Source organism: Acomys minous (assembly GCF_964271855.1).
Source record: "Acomys minous genome assembly, chromosome: 6".
Classification (NCBI taxonomy): domain Eukaryota; kingdom Metazoa; phylum Chordata; class Mammalia; order Rodentia; family Muridae; genus Acomys; species Acomys minous.
Window position 1 is genome coordinate 90,975,418 of NC_140487.1, and position 17,525 is coordinate 90,992,942.

The window sequence follows — 17,525 nt, forward strand, 5'->3', positions numbered from 1 at the left end:
AATTGAGCTAACAAAGTGGAACGGAGGCCATATATGTTGGATCTTGACATAAGCCCAAAATAACTAATTCTGGCCTGCCCCCAACCTGTTCTCTTGGAATCTTTTATTTTTAAATGTGTGTGTGTGTGTGTGTGTGTGTGTGTGTGTGTGTGTGTGTGTGTGTGTGTACACTGCACGTGTCTGGGTGCCTGTGAAGGCCAGAAGAAGGCTCCGATCTCCTGGAGCTGGAGTTAGAGATGGTTGTGAGCCACCTGAGGTGGTTGCTGGGAATGGAAGTGGAAGAACAGTGGATGCTCTTCACCACAGAGCATCTCTCCAGGAGGACTAACTGGAGTTGGGATGAGCTTTCACTTGGTGCGAGGCCACCAGGGGATGGTGTGTGCTCTCAGGGGTCTGGGTGATACAACTTGCCTCCATCCCCAGGAGTTTCTGTGGAGCTTCTGAATATGCCCGTGTTTACTTCCCTTAGTTTTACTCCGTGCGTCTTAAACTGCTGTAGTCCTGGGCTTGCATTCATCCATGAGGCTGTTTCTCTAAGTCTGGACCTGGCTGTGGGTTCTTATCTAGCAGATGCTCACATCTTCCATGTTTCACAGTGAACAGAGTGAATTTTCCCTGCAGATTTTCAGCACTTACTGTTGGGAAGGGCTTTGCAGCCTGACGTCTTTTGGTCCAGCTGCTCTCCTTTACTCTGCACGTACTCACCTCTAGCAATGTGAACTGCTAGAGCTGATTCTGCCTATACCTTTTGATAGGTGTGCTTAGTGGATTTTCCCTTAATATAACTGTAGGAAAGATAGATTTACTGCTGTCATTTTGCTATTTGTAGTCTGTGTCTTAGGACTTTGCTTATTTCCATTATTGTCTCTGGTAGCTGAGAGGTGTACATCTGAGTCTGGCAGGCGGCAGGAGGAGAGAGAGCCACTGGGCCTTGAGCTTGAGCTTTGATACCTCAGAGCCCATCTCTAGCGAAACGCTTCCTCCAACAAGGCCTTAATTGCATCCTACTTCTTTCCAATAGTGCCACTCCCTGTGAGCCTCGGGGGCTGTTTCATTCAAACCACCACGGCCTCCTCCTTTTGTTCTAACTTTTTTTTTATTGTTTTATTTTAGTTTTTTTCATGATTGATTGGATATGAGGTTCACAATAACATTTAAAAAATTCTTACCGAAACCGTTTCATATAATATATTCTGATCACTTTTCCCTCCCTGGTTCCTCCCAGATCCTCCCCACATCTCCATCCACCCCACTCCATGCCCTTTCTTTCTCTCTGTTAGGAAACAAACAGGCAAACAAACACCCCTCCCCCCCAAGACTCCACTAGAAATATACACAAAACAAAACCCCCACAAAACACTAAATCGGAAACTATAATATATAAGCAAAAGAACAATAAGATAAAAAAAAACTGTCCAAAGAAAGCAATGTGGGACAAAAGTCTCCAAACCTACCATTGAGTTAGTTTTGTGTTGACGTCTACTGCTAGGCACAGGCCTTCCCTCAGATGTGCTTTGTGTGTACACTGTATACTCAGTCAGACTCTATTGGAGAAAACTAATTTTTTCTTCACAAGTTGGTGTCAGTTGCAATTTGCTAATTACTTTTCATTTTAGTTTCTTTTTGCTAATTTTTTTTCAAGACAGGGTTTCTCTGTGTAGCCTTGGCTGTCCTGGACTTGCTTTGTAGACCAGGCTGGCCTTGAACTCAGAGATCTGCCACCTGCCTCTGCCTCCTTGAGAACTGGGACTACAGATGTGTGCCCCTGTGCCCAGCTTACATTTAACATCTTCATTTTTATTAATCCAATATGGATTAGTGCCAGTTTCATTTTAGTAACGCTAAAATTTTTGTTCCTATTTTGTTCTGCTTTCTACCTTTATTATAGTACTGTTATCAAAAGATTACATCCTTGCACATATAAAAATTACTTGTGACTTTCATATCTGTATATAGTGTATTTTGGTCATATTTCCCATTTCCCCTAGCTCCTCACCTTCCTGACGCCTCTTAACTTTAGTGTCCTTTTTTTTTCTTTAAGTGACCCAGAGAACTTGATTTGTAGCAGTTTAGTAGCTGTTATTCCATGTGAATATCTCTTTGTCTTTCCATAGGTACTGGGGATTGAAATTAGGGCCTCATGCACTGTAGGCAATTGCTGTGTCACTGAGCTTCTGTCCCAGCCTTGCCATTGCCTTTTACATAGATAGGATTCAATAGGGAAGAAAAATATATAACACACAGCTGGGCTCTACTGCTCTTTCTTTATGTGGACATGAGTTCCTGGATATTCCCTCTCACGTCTACTTGAAAGACTTTACTGCTTTTGTACCAGAGTTGTGCTAGTATTTCCCCTGTTTTTAATCTGATAGCCTCTTAGTTCCTTTCCTTTGTGATGAACATTTTTTTTATTAAATTATTTTTTGAAAATTTTCTTTTTTCAGCTGAGCCATTCCACCTTTTTTTTTTCTGGGTTCATGTTATATTTCTCTCCTTTTGCTTTTAAGATTTGTCTTCTTGAATGTCTATTGATTTTTAAATTCAGGTCACCAGGTTTCTTTACCCATGAGCCTTCTTGTTGGCCGTCACTTTTGTATATTTTACAAATTGGAAAGGGACTCCAATGAGGACAGTATGACAAATTTAGTTTTTATTAGAGTGGGAAATAAAGCTAACAGAATGAAGTTTGCTGAGAAACTTGGTTTTCATGATCAGTTGTAAATTATTAGGGGAAAAGTAAAAAATGGAATAGTAGAGAAGAAAATGGAGCCAAAATATCTGGCATAAAAGTATTCTTGACTTCTAGCTGTACACAGTGGTGTACACCTTTAATCCCAGCACTCAGGGAGGTAGAGGCAGGTGGATCTCTGTGAGTTTGAGGCCAGCCTGGTCTACAAAGCGAGTCCAGGACAGCCAAGGCAACAACAGAGAAACCCTGTCTTGAAAATACCCCCTTCCCCAAAATATTCTTGACTTATTTGTACCAAGGGACATGCAGTGTCTATCCTCTGTGTAATGTAGCGAGTGTTAACATGGCAAACCATGAGAATTTCATTGTTTTAAGAACAGTATTGGTGACTACATGGATGAACTGTCAGGCACTGTCCCAAGTGCTCTACATGTACTGACTTAATTGTATCAATCATTTGCCTTGTGGCACTATTGGTAACCACCTTAGCTTTCTTAGGTCCTGATGTTCTTATGTATGAAATATCTATTGCTGTACTAAATAGTATCTAAAGTTTTTAATTCTGAAAGTTCATATTTTTGGTATAAATGATGAAGAAAAGAAAACCTCTTTCCTCAGGGAATGTATAACCAGATTAAAGAGATGAGACATCTGTGTCACTTTCTTAGATGCATACAGATTGTGATTTAACTGTAAGAGAACTATATAGTGTTGTTAGAATTTCAGTCATATGTGTGTAGTATTAAGGTAGCATCAAATGTTTGAATGAAATTGAATTATCATAGCTGGTGAGTCGACATGGTTTGGGTGGAAATGACAGTGACCTGTGGCTCGGTGGATGGCAGAAGTACATGCAGAGGAAATGGGATGGGAGAGTAAGGAGCACAGTCCCTGCTTCTTACTTTCTATCACGTTTTTATTTTGTAGGCAATGGAAGAACGTTGGGTAAGAAATTGATTATATGTTTAGAAAAAAGTGAAAATACTATTCTTTCTTGAGTCAGACTTTCATTATGTAGCCCAGGATATCCTTGAACTTATGATCCTCCTGCCTCAGTGCCTTGAGCATTAGGCTTACTAAAAATGGTTCCTTATATTTTGAATACACTGTTAGGGAGTAGGGTATTATGTAATATTATTATGTTGGATTCAAGTCTTAAAAGAATTTTAATATCCTGTTAATGATATGGCTGAACACTGATGCTGGAATGTGTCAGGGATTGAAGAGACTGCTGTGTGCTGTTTGGGAACTCAACGTTTCCTCTACACACTTTCTGGAAATCATAAAGAGTGTGGTGGTTTGAGTGAGAATGGTCTCCCCAGGCTCTTATGTTTGAGTACTTCATCCCAAGGTAGTGGAACTGTTTGGGAGGGATTAGGAGGCGTGACCTTGTTGGAGCAGGTGTTTAAGGGGGCTGGGCATTGAGGTTTCAAAAGCCCAAGCCATTCCCAGTAGCTTTTTTTGCCTTGTGCTTGTGGATCGAGATGTAAGCTCCCAGCTACTGTAGCTCCAGTGCCATGCCTGCCTGCCTACTGCCATACTCTCTACCATGGACTCTAACCCTCTGAAACTCTAAGCCCCCAATAAACTTTTTTCTATAAGTTGTTTAATTTATAATGCCTTATCACATCAATAGAAAAGTAACTAAAACAACGAGGACAGGTAAATGCTATTTATTATTTAAAATATACTTGATTAGTCTAGAAAATGATTTTTCGGGCTTTGAAAATTTATCCTATCAGTTCTGATGACAGGATGTGTGGACTACTCTTCATGGTAATAGGGAATAGATCCATGCAATTTGCGGTTTTGTTCCTGTCCTTGAGTATAATGGCTTATTTCTGCTGAGTGCTACTCCTTCATGAATAAGCGATATTGAATAACTTTATGTATGCATTCAGCAGAAGTGAGAGACAAAGGCTGACTGTTTAAAATTACTAAATTATTAGGGCATGTCCCCCAAACAAGTATATATGGTTTTAGATGTGGCACAAATTACCAGATAGAAAGTGCTAGGTTTCTAAGAGGGAAGGCATCTCACAGAACTTAGTGAATTGTCTGGGTGAGGAGTAGCTGTTTGCCGCATGCTAGTGGGTTAACTCAGTGAATTACAATGCAGTTACAGCCACTTATCTAATTGCTTTCAGGTAACTTGTCCAGGAGTGGTGCTGAAAGACAAGGAGGACATCTATCTTAGTATCTGTGTGTTTGGCCAATACAAAAAGACACAATGTGTCCCAGCCACTTTTCCGTTGGTCTTCAATGCCAGAATGGTGTTTGAAAAGGTGAGTTCAAAAGTCAGATCAAGTATTAGCCAACAAAAATCAAAGTGCTGACTATGTGCTTTGGTTTAATTCAAAAGACAAGTTGTAACATATTTAGACTTTTGAAAATATTCCTTATTTTATGCACTGAGTCTGTTGACTTTTCTAAAGCCTGTTTCTAAAACATCTTATTACGCTTAATGGAAAGCATGGCATCCTGACTGCCGAATAGTAACTTTGTACAAAATAAGGCACAAATAGATGAGCATATTTTGAGTTTTACTTAGGAATACCTTGTGCTTTTCTGTTTCTCTCTTCATTTTCCTTAAAAGAACAGGTATTGGTAATTATTTTCAGTTGTATTCCCTTTCCTGCTAGTGTCTTGTCCTCCAGTCTTTCCTCCGTCCAACTCCCCTTCTCCCCACTCTGTTCCCTTTCTCCCTCTTTGCTTTCTTTTTTTTCTCTTTGCTCACTCTCTTCTCTGTTCTATGGACTGTTGTAGATACTGATGACACATGATAAATAAGGTACAACTATGTCTTCCTGAAGCTCAAAATAAATACAATACATGAAGGATGAGAGAATATGAGAGAAATATATATTTAAATTGTTAAAAAAGGCTATGGTATTTTGAGCTTGAATCACACTAGCAGTTATCTGGAGGTCTGGTGGGAGAGAATTGTAAGTAGAGAGCTAACAAACAATGGTTTCCTGTGAGGAGTTATTTTGCTGAGAGACAGATCCAGTGAGAAAACATATTTATGAAATCATGGGGAGCTGAGAGAAACTGGCAGTTCTCATTATTGTTGAAGATTTGTTTGGAGGGTTGCCGTGATGATTTATTCCTGTAACCCCAGGATTTGAGTGGCTTCGGCAGAAGGATTGAGAGTTCAAGACCAGCCTGGGCTACATAATGAATTTTTCTTTCAAAAACCAAAACTAAACCAAACAAACCGAAACCCACAAACAAACCAAGACTTTTCTTTGGTTGTGCAAGGAGAGACATTTTGGGAATATGAATGGGAAAAACAGTCAGTTACTGATGTCTTCCTCTTCTCACCCCGGCCTTGCTGTGCCCTCGCCTCCCACCCTCTCATTGCAGGTGTTCCCTGAAGCAGTAGACCCTGGAGATGTGGTTGCACAACTTGAGTGTAAGTTTTTAATTTTACTTACTGACTGAAAATATTTCAGAGTATCATCCTTATGCTGTTTTATTTGCAGTTAAATAAAAGTTTAAAAGGTCTAGTAGGGTTTCAAAAGTGTTGAACTGAGACATTTTCATAATTTTTAGAATTTCAAAGTCCACTTGAAACAGTAAAGCATTTATCTTTTTGTTGTGAATGAACTGAGACTTTTGATCAAGATGGTTTGGAGTGTTCTGATGGAGGTCACGGTAGGTGGAGCTTTGCCCTGCAGACAGTGTAAGAGTCACAGGAGTCAAAAGCCTCAGGGAAGCGCAAGGTGGCCTGGCTGAACACATCAGGGCCCTTACGTTAGGTGGCATCAGTTGTTCTTCAAGGCTCGGGTTGACAGTGCATTCTTCGTATCACCTTAGGGCTCAGCTGGAAAAGCTACACCCACATCAGTGTTAGGTGTGTACCCTTGGGAAAAGCCCACTCAGGCTCTAGTTGTAAAATGTTTAGAAGTTGAAAGGGTCTGAGATTCCCGACTGGTCTTTGCATCTCGGAAGGCCAGCGGTGGCACTGGTGCTGGCCATCACTCCTGCGGCCCTCAGGCTCCCCCTCACTCCCCACCCCCATGGCACCTGGCGCTGGGCTTAAAGCTTAGGAGAGAGAGTGCAAATAAGCCCACCTGCTTGTTTTCATGGGAATTATGGCTTAGTGACTTATCCAGATATTCCTTTGTACCAGGTGCCAGTATCTTGTTATTTCATTTCTGTTCTAGGACCTGACATTGTATTTTCCACTGTGGTAAAGAAGCTCAGTGATAATTGTTGCCTGTAGCTCTATGCATTTAGTATTTGCTGAACATTTTGTTTAGTACCTGGGAAACTATATATTAGAACCATTGGAGCAACCATTTCTCTCATTTGAAATATTTTTCCATTGAATGAAACTTAACGTTTTCCCTGCTATTTGGTTAGAAATTTTAGGGTATCAGATTACTAGTTACTGGTGATTATTACTTGAAAAAAAATTATGTGGGCAGCTCTGGGCCTAGGGGTTCTGCTTGATCTATGGCACCAACCAAGGACAATATGTGCAGTCATCATCAAACCCCTACCTAGACCTAGCCAAGGGACAGAATATTCTCCACAGTTAAGTGGAGACTGGGGACTGACTTTCACACGAACTCTGGTGCCCCTTATTTGGCCATGTCCCCTTGATGGGAAGGCCCGATGGCACTCAGAGGAAGGATAGCAGACTACCAAGAAGAAACTTGATACCCTAGCATCATATTCAAGGGGAGGAGGACCCCCTCAGTCACAGTCATAGGGAATGGGAATGGGGTGAAAGCGGGAGGGAGGAAGGAATGGGAGGATGCACGGGATGGGATAGCAATTGAGATATAATATGAATGATTTTATTTTTCAATTAAAAAAAAAGAAAAAGAAAGAGAAAAAAAATCATGATTTCCCTGGTTCAGTTTTTTTTCTTGATCCTCTACTCATGAAGTAAAGTGCTGCTTTTTAATGCCGGTTAAGATTTCCCCTGTCCCATACCTTCACGTGTTGGTGTTCCATTGTTCACGTCTCTGAACTTCACTTTGCTCTGTCCTCATGGCATCTAGTTTGGCCTTGTGTGCCCCTTCTCAGATGACTTCCACAGCATCTTCACCTACAAAATCTTTTTTCTTCTTTTAGTCGTTTTCATTTTTGTACAGTCTTCTTTGTTCTCTAATGATTTCTAATATGGCAAATGAAGAATACACTTAGTGGAGAGACCACTCTGCTCAGTGGAGTGATGCCCGTGTGCCTATCACCTGGCTTCAGTCGTTTTTGAGATTTCATTAATCTTGTACCGTGTTTCTGCCAGCCACTTATAATATAGATGGGCTGTTTAAATGCATATTTTATACATTGTGTTATTGTACTACAGGTGTGTAACAGATGCAGGCTCTTTAAAAGAAGAGCCACCATGTTGTTTCCCCTCTTAACAAAACCAACAGTTCTTCAATAAAGCCATTTAGTTATTGTCCTATTTCCTCATCTGTCCCTCAAATGTCTTTTTAAACTTAGTTTCTTAAAATGAGGATCTTCACAGGCTTTAGTGCTGACAGTATGTGGCTATTTATTTCTTAGTTTCTTTGTCTGTAATGGTGTTCCACATTTTTCTGTTTGTTTTTAATTCTGGGAGTGAGAAAACTAGGTCCTTCAGAATGTCCTATCTCTTATATTAGCTAATTGCTTCCTTACCAATGCTCTGTTGGGCTTGTTTATTGCTTATATTATATAAGCTGCTGATTAGAACTGGAGGTGTTTGGATTCAGGATTATTGCATTTTGTTTTGTTATTTGGCAAGAGTCCTTGGTAGTTGCTGTTGTGTGCTTACTGTGTCATGTCAAGTGACATGAATATCTTGTCCTCAGTAATGCAGAGATTGGTCATGTCTGTTCTGGGCAGCATTTTCCTGAAACCTTTATGGTAACTTTCTAGTCAGCTTTTGATCTACTAGCCTTGGCATCTGCTGAGAACCATCTTTTTCACTCAGGTTGGCAAAGTGTTATTTTTATAATACACCATTCTTTTCTGTTTACTAACAAAATTCTCTCTCTCTCTCTCTCTCTCTCTCTCTCTCTCTCTCTCTCTCTCTCTCTCTCTCTCTCTCTCTCTCTGTGTGTGTGTGTAGGTCAAAAGTAGATGATGTGTGATGTCACCCTGGACTACTCTTCACCTTATATATTAAGACAGGATCCCTTACTCCTCTGAACTAGGAGCTTGTACTTTATTGCTCTGGGGATCCCCTGTCTCTGCCTCCTGCCTGCTGGGCTTATAGGTGAGCACCACTATTCCCACAGGCATTTTTCTTTGGTTCCCAGGGAACTGAACTCTGGTATTTAGCTTGTATGGGAACTGCTTTGCCTGGTGAACCATCTCGATAGACTATAATTTTTCTTTCTTTCTTTTTCTAATTGAAAATAAATTTTTATATAATATGTTCTGATCATAATTTCCCCTCCTCCAGCTCCTTCCAGATCTTCTTTACCTCCTCACCCATCTAAGCATCTAAACAAGTAGGCACCCCTTAGAAAACCAATAAAAACAAAAATAAAGGAAGCAGGAGAAATACACACACACCTACGGTACCTAGAAACAGTCTCTACCTGAGACTGCTGTTATGTTTTTGTTATCAGCACTCCAGCTCTTCTGAGATACGGTCCTAGAGGCAGGGAACGTCTACAATATCTCTGTTCTTTCTTGTAAAATAGCTTCAGCCAAACTCACATGTCATAAATCCATCCCTTGCGGTTGTAGTTCAGAAAATTTCAGAACACTTACGCAAGTGTGAGACATCACCACTACCCAGTTTAGTATATTTCTGTCACCCTCAAACAGTCTCTGAGTTTATTTATAGTCAACCCCTGTGTCTGCCTCCACTTCCTGGCAACCCCTTTTCTGTTTTTCTCTATAGACTTGCCTCATTTCCCCCTGAAACTTCTTAATTTAGAGTAATGTTTTTGAGAGTCATTCAGTTTTTCTACATACATTATTCTATTTGATGAACATTTGGACTGTTTAGCTACAGTAAATAGATAATGAATCTATAAGTATCTATTGGTTTGTAGGCTAAGCATTGTGTTTAAAATTTAAATATGTAGTCAACATCTCAAAAAAGCCATTACACCATTTTACATTTATGAAGGTTTGCTTTTCTATATTGTCTCCAAGACTTGATATTGTTGGTGTTTTGCGGTATAGCTACTTTGGTGGTGTATACCCATATCCCATTGTATTTCAAATTTGCACTTCAACACTAATGATTTTGAACATTCTACATGCTTATTAGCCATTCATATTTTGTTATAAAATGCTTATTCAAATATTTTGCCTGTTTTTGAATGGTGTTTGCTTTCATGTTAAATTATATGGATGTTAATTTTTAATACTCCAAATGTAACCCCTGTACCAAGGGAGAAAATTTTAAATCTCTTTCTAGTCTGTGAATTTTTCTATTGTCGTAATTATGCCTTTTGAGAAATGTATTTAGTCTATTGTGTCAGTTTTTTTTTCTTTTATGACTTCTGCATTTGGTATTGTGTCTGTGAAACTTTGGTCAAGTGAGGGTCACACAATTTTTTTCCTGTTCTTTTAAAACTGTGTAGTTTTAAGTTCTGGATTTTAGAGGTATGATACATTCTGAGTTAGTTTTTAGATATGGCCTGATGATGCCAGAGTACAGCCTTTCCTCCTCCTTTCTTCCTATGGTTGAATGTGCAGTTGTCACACTGTTGCTGGATTATCCTTTTCCAAATCAAATTGCCTTTTGTACCTTACTTAAAAGCCAGCTGACTGTGGATATGAAGGTTCCTTTGGATTCTCTGGTCTGTTACATTCATCTACATATTTATCCTTAAGTGATTCTGGCTTGCTCAGTTTAGCCTTACAGAAACTTTGAAGCTAGGCTGTGTAAGTCAAGTCTTTCAACTTCATTCTATTTCTGTGTTTTTTGCATATTATGTTTGTATATTAGTGTCACTTTTACAAAGCTGAAAATGGCACTAATCTAGACATAAACATAAATTTTTAAAAGGTCGTTTGATGGACACAATGCATCAACTTGTTAAATTCTTTCATAACATTCTATTCTTCATCTTTCTGAAGTGTACATATTCATCTCTCTGTCTCTCCGTCTCTCTTCCTCTCTATCTCTCTGTCTCTGTCTCTCTCTCACACATACACACACATACATACATGCATGCACACACACACACACACACACACACACACACACACACACACACACAAACCTACAGAGGCCCATGGGCATATAGGCACAAGCACACAGACACAGACACACAGGCACATGGCTATGACAGTAAATTGCTGAAAATTGCTCCCTCACTGCTTTCTGGTCACTGCTCAAATCTGTCATCATAATCAGACAGGTCTTCTTTCCCAGCCTATATTAGGAACTCCCCACACTTGTTAGTAGTGAAGTCTTTGCTCTGTGACCGTTTGTGCTGGCTAATTTAGTGTCAACACAGGCCAGGGTCACTGCAGACTGGGTGAGAATCTCAATTGTGAAAATGCCTCTATAATCTGGCTGTAACCAAACCTGTAAGGTATTTTCTCATTTAGTGATTAATGAAGGAGGGCCAAGCCATTCCTGAGCTGGTGGTACTGGGTTTTATGAGAAAGCAGGCTGAGCAAGCCATGTAAGCAGCACCCCTCCATGGCCTCTGCATCAGCTCCTGCCTCAGGTTCCTGGCATGCTTGAGTTTCCATTTTGACTTCCTTTAATGATCCACAGTAATGTGTGAGTATTGGCCAAATAAGCCCTTTTCGCCCAAAGTTGCTTGATTGTGGTGTTTTATCGGAGTAATAGAAACCCTAACTAGGACATCTTTGGAGCCAATTTTTCTATACTAAGATATTTTAAGAGTGAAAGGTTATGGAAATAGTTCATACCCTTAATACAATACACCATGTGCCTCCCAGGTCTATGTTAAAGGCTCAATTGCTGCTGTAGCACTATTGACAGGTGTGCAACATTTAGAAGGAGGAGCCTATGAGAAGTCCTTGGGTCATTAGGGGTGTGGCCTGCAATTGTAGGAAGTTGGTCTCTTTCCTTTATCTTCTGCTTCTCGGCTCCTGAGGCCATGGTTTTTGCTCTGCCATGATGCCTTTCCTTCTCCAGATGTCCAAACTGATAAGGCTGCTGATCTTGGGCTGGAACCTCCAGAGTTAAGAACTCAGATACAACATTTTAAAAAAGTATATCTATCTATCTATCTATCTATCTATCTATCTATCTATCTATCTAATCTTTGTAAGTTAATTGCCTCAGTTATTTTGTTACATTAATGGGAAACTAACACAAATTTGTTAATATTAATGCCAAAGAAAAAGATGCAAAAAGGACACTACTGTACAAACAAAAACAACGAACAGTTTCTAGCACCAATATTTAGTTTTACTTCTTTTTATAGGATGATAGTCACTTTTCCTCTTTTATTTACTCTGTGATTCTAGTGAATATAACTATATTGAAAGCATACTATATATTTGATACTCAAGATATTAAATATAATATAAACATTGCATCCCTCTTTCTTACTACTTTATGACTCCTGGAACTATCCTATTCACCTGTTTGTGGTGCTGTGATACTTTCCTCAGGAGCATGTTTGTGTTTGAGGATTTAAAATGGACGATCTGTTTGTTTCAGTCCCTCCAATATTCAATAAAGAAAAGACATGATTTATATTTATTTTTCAGTAGACTACCAGGACTCACTGAGTTATGTTGCCTGCTGAAAAAAAAAAGTAGCATGCTCATTAGATCTGGTACTTCTCAGTTTATAGGAACTAAGCTGGTGTCTGATCTTGAAAGTGATTTCAGGCGAGCATTTAAGGTCAGAGAATAAATCCTTCAGTGTCTGTAAATGGGGTGTCCTGGCGTAAATCCCCAGGAGGCTTGTGGGAATTAAGCTTTATTTTAAGTGCACAAGTACATTCTAAAATTTAAAGCCTGTAAGTGGACATTTAGAGCAAATTATCATAGCAGTCTGTGTCCCGGAACCAAAGCTAACAGCATTCTGACACTTCTGCTTGATATAGCTACTGCAGGTTTTTGATTAACTGCTTGTGACTAGAATTTCTGGAATATTGTAATGCATTTAATTTGTAACTCACACCAGCAATATACAAGTAAATGAGAATTTTTACAGAGGTTGTAGGAACATAGTTCTTAGTTATACAATAATGGGAGGCCATAAAATGAGACTAATTATTCTGCATGTTGCAGCAGGTATGTTTACATCAACTTACTGTTGGGCTTCCAGCTGATCAGTTCTATATAAAGCTTTCCTTTAATAATTTAATATCATTCTCCCACAAGTATTTTTAATTGTAGTAAAATATACATAACATGAAATTTACCACCTTAATCATTTCAAGTGTACAGTTTAGTGGTATTAAATGCATTTATAATTTTGTATGACAATTACCCCCATGTATTTTTTCTAACTCCCCAATTTATCTTTCAAAACTTAAGCATTAAACAATAACTTTATTCTCCACCCATTCTGCTTTGTTTCTATGATCATGGAAATGTCATTTATCAATGGAAATTGGTATTTGTACCTTTTTGGGGACTGACTTTTTCTCATATGGAATACATTCAAGGTTCTTGTCATGGAATGTCAGAAGTCTCTTCCTTTTTGAGGATAAGTGATATTCTGTTGTATGTATATCTGTTTTTCTATTGATGGGTACTTGAGTTGTTTCTACCTTTAAGTATTGTGAATAATGTTGCTATGAATGTTAATATGCAAATATCTGAGTACTTTCAGTTGTTTTGTGTGTTTTTTTAAATTTTTTTAATCATTTTTGGAGGAATCAGTATTTCCAAAGCAGCTATACCATTTTACATCCCCATTTACTGCACAAGCCTCATAAAGAGTGTGAAATGATTTTACTTTTGATTTAGTTTTTCCTAAGTGTCAGTGATGTGGTAAAAAAGTTATGTGTATCAGAGATGCATGTATCTCTTCTGGAGCAATGTCTCTTCAAGTTTTAGGATCATTTAAAGTTATTTACCACCTATTATTTTGTCTGTGGGTGATTTGCCTGTGGGTATGTCCGTGAACGTGTTCAGTGCCTGGGGAGGCCAGCTGAGGGCATCGGATCTCCTGGAACCTGAGTTACTGAGGAATGAGCTGCCAGGTGGGGGCTGGGAATTAAACAAAGGTTCTCAGGAAGGAGCAGCCAGTGCTGGGAACCACTGAGCCATCTCTCTAGCCCCTTGGCCATGTTTTAATTGGGTTGTTTGCTTTTAATTTTTCAATTGTAGATTTCTATTTATCCTGGATATCAAACTATTTTTAAATATTTATTTTGCCAATATTGCATTTTCTGTCGATATTGTGTTTAGACATACAAAAAAAATTAAGGTTTTCTACTTTTTGTTATTGTCACCTTTGTGTGTGGTGGCTTATCAAAGAAAATCTCCAAACCCAATGTTGTAAAGCTTTTCTCCTACATTTTCCTCTATGAGTTTTAAAGTTTTGATGCTTAGATTTAGTTCTTGGTCATTTTGAGTTGATTTTATAATTTGTATATTTTTGGGGTGGGGGTTGAGACAGGGTTTCTCTTTGTAACAGCTCTGACTGTCCTGGAACACGCTCTGTAGTCCAGGCTGGCCTTGAACTCATGGAGAGCCACCTGCCTCTGCCTCCCAAGTGCTTGGATTAGAGGCATGTGCTACCACCTCCTGTCATGTGTAGCCCAGCCTGGCCTCGAATTCGTGATCCTCCTGCCTCTGCCTCCTTCAGCAAATCCTACTGGCATGCGCCACCACAACCGACAATTTGTATCATAGGTGGAGGTGTAAAGTCAGTCTCTTGCATATGTGCACACTGTGTTTTCCTTACCACTTGTTGAAAAGGTGCTCCTTTCCCTCACTGGATGGTATGGGCACTTTATCAAAAGCACCTATTTGTAAGATTTTACTTCTGAGTTCTTCTCTATTCTAGCTCACTGGTATATATGCCTGCTTTAAAGCTAATCTCATGCTGTGTGTGAGCACAGCTAATCATGTTTTCCAATTTGAATGCCTTTTGTATATTTTTATTGCCTCTTTGCTCTAAGTAGGACTCTAGTTGAATAGATGGGATAAGCATCATTGCATTGTTCTTGGTCTTAGAGGAGAAGTGTAGTCTTTCAACATTGAGCACAGTCTATTACTGTTTTCCATATGTGCTTTTCATCAGAGTGAGTTAGTTTACTCGTATTCCTAGTTCTTTCAGTTTTATAAAATATTGATAAATTTTATTATGACTTATTTTTCAAGTGAGATGATAATTTTTTCTTTTTGTTTCTTTTTTTGGGGGGAAGTTTTCGAGACAGGGTTTCTCTGTGTAGCCTTGGCTGTCCTGGACTTGCTCTGTAGACCAGGCTGGCCTCGAACTCACAGCGATCCGCCTGCCTCTGTCTCCTGAGTGCTGGGATTAAAGGTGTGCGCCACCATGCCCAGCTTCTTTTATTTTCTTAGTGAAGTATATTGTAGCAATCAGATTTCATATATTGAACCACCCTTGCATTTCAGGGATATATTCCGTTTTGTTAATGTATTAGTTGCTTTTCTGTTGCTATGATAGAATACCCAGACAAAATGTAATTTATGAGACAAAGGGTTTGATTTGGACTGCACTGCTAGAGCGAATACAGTCCTCCATGGCAGGGAAGGCCAGGCTTCCCGTCAGGAGGAAGACAAGTAGGTCAGAAGTGGGGCCAAGTCATGCATCACCAATCCTATCCCCAGTGATGCATTTCCTCCAGCAAGGACATAGCTCCTGTAGGTTCCATGGTCTTTCCCAAGAAGGACCAAGTGCTCAAACATGAACTTATGGAAGACATTTCTCATTCAAACCACAATGTTCACAATATAAAATACTTTTAATATGTTGCTGAATTCTGCTTACTACGATTTACTGAGAATTTTAGCATAAGGGCTTTTTTCTATAGCTTTCTTGTAAAAAACCAAGGGTACACATCCATGAGGTCCAGGGGTGGCTGAGGTGGGACAGCAGAGTCCGTGAGACAGAGCCTAGGAGCTGGTTGCTTCTAGCGTTTCTCGCTGTACTTTAACTTTCAAACTTTCAGGTTATTTGGGGCCACTGGTCCCAAAACTCTGAACTCTCTTAACTCTTAACTGTCAGGCTGATGCTCTGGCTGCTGTAGTTTAAGTCTTTGAAAAAATTAATTAATTTATTCACTTTACATCCTGGTCATAGCCCCCTCCCTCCTCTCCGCTCATCCCCTTCCTCCCTCTTCTCCCCTTTCCTTTCCCTGTTCCTCAGAAAAGAGCTGGGGTGGCTGGAAAGGGGAGGCTCATCAAGTCACATCAGAACTAAGGGAGTCCTCTTCTCCTGTGGCCTGGCAAGGCACTTTCAGGGGGTAGCCTCGCTATTTGGGGCCCCTGGTCAGGCCAGAAACTCTCTCATATTTATACTTTAACTTTTAAAATCTTAGGCTGGTATTTGGGGCCACTGGTTACAGCAAAAAGAAAGAGAGAAAGAAAGAAAGAAAGAAAAGAAAGAAAAAAAGAGAGTAAGAGAAAGAGAGAAAGAGAAAACCATATATTCACACAAACATAGGGAGCTCCCACAGATTATTCATAAGCATACATAAAGACATAGACGATCAGACAGACAGACACATATTTATTTCTGTCCTGGGTTTTTATATCATCTATGAAAAACCTCATTGAAAAATAGATGCAATTGTTACATAAAAAGGGAGTTGCTCCACCATACAACAAGGACATTTGATCAACTAAGTTCATAGCAGCTTTATTCATAATAGCTAGAATCTGGAAACAACCTAGATGTCCCTCAACCAAAAAATGGCTAGAGAAACTGTGGTACATTTACACAATGGAATACTACTCAGCTATTAAAAACAAGGAAGTCTTTAAATTTGCAGGCAAATGGATGGAAGTAGAGAAGATCATCCTGAGTGAGGTAAAAGGCATGCATGATACATACTCACTTACAAGCAGATGTTAGCCACATAATATAGGATATGCACACTGCAACACATAGATCTAAAGAAACGAAATAACAAGAAGGACCATAGGGAGGATGCTTAATTCTCATTCGGAAGGGCAAACAGAATAGACACTTAACACAGAGGTCCTCTGAAATACTCCATCCAACAGGAGATCCAAGCAGATGCTGAGACACACAGCCAAACTGGGGTGGAGCAGAGGAAGTCTTACGGAGGAGGTGGGGAACAGAGGGACCTGGAGGGGTCAGGAGCTCCACAAGGAGACCAATGGAGCCAACAAATCTGGGCAGAGGTACAAGGTGCTGCAGAGACTGATGCATGAACCAAGGACCATGCATGGTGTGGACCTGGTCCCTCTGCTCAGATGTAGTAGATAGGCAGCACAGCTCCTTTTGGGTCCCATAATAGGGGGAGTAGAGGCTACTTCTGACATGGACTCTGGCCCCCACACATTGATCACTTCCCTATTGTTGGGTGGCCTTACCAGGCCATAGAGGAAGAGGATACAGCCTGTCCAGATGAGGCTGGGGTCAGATTTTAGGGGAGGAAGACTCCCCTTTCTGAGGACTAGGGATGAGAGGAAGGGTGGGATTAGGAGGCAACGAGGGAGGGATGTAAAGTGAACAAATTAAAAATTTTAAAAATGGAGTTACAGTAGGACTATTGATTCTAAGTTATTTCTTTAAAACTATCTAACTAGATATTTTTGTTTATTATACGTTTAAAACAATGGTTTTATCTATATGCTCATTATGAGTTCAAAGCAGTTTTATCTTTTTCTTATTTCAAATGTATGTTATATGTTCAAAGCAAGAGTTTTTTAGGCAAGGTTTTTCTGAGAAATAGCTGTGTCTGTCTTGTATAGCTGACTATTTATTCTT

General features: G+C 39.7%; 1 protein-coding gene across 2 annotated transcripts in view; it reads left to right on the top strand.

The window, feature by feature from the left end:
• SPATA6 (spermatogenesis associated 6) overlaps positions 1-17,525 on the top strand; it is a 103,459-nt gene that overhangs the window by 17,214 nt on the left and 68,720 nt on the right. For both annotated transcript variants that reach the window (XM_084787077.1, XM_084787078.1), the window contains exons 2-3: positions 4,837-4,974; positions 6,056-6,104. In XM_084787077.1, the coding sequence (XP_084643203.1) occupies positions 4,837-4,974; positions 6,056-6,104 (187 nt within the window). The remainder of the gene's footprint in view (positions 1-4,836; positions 4,975-6,055; positions 6,105-17,525) is intronic.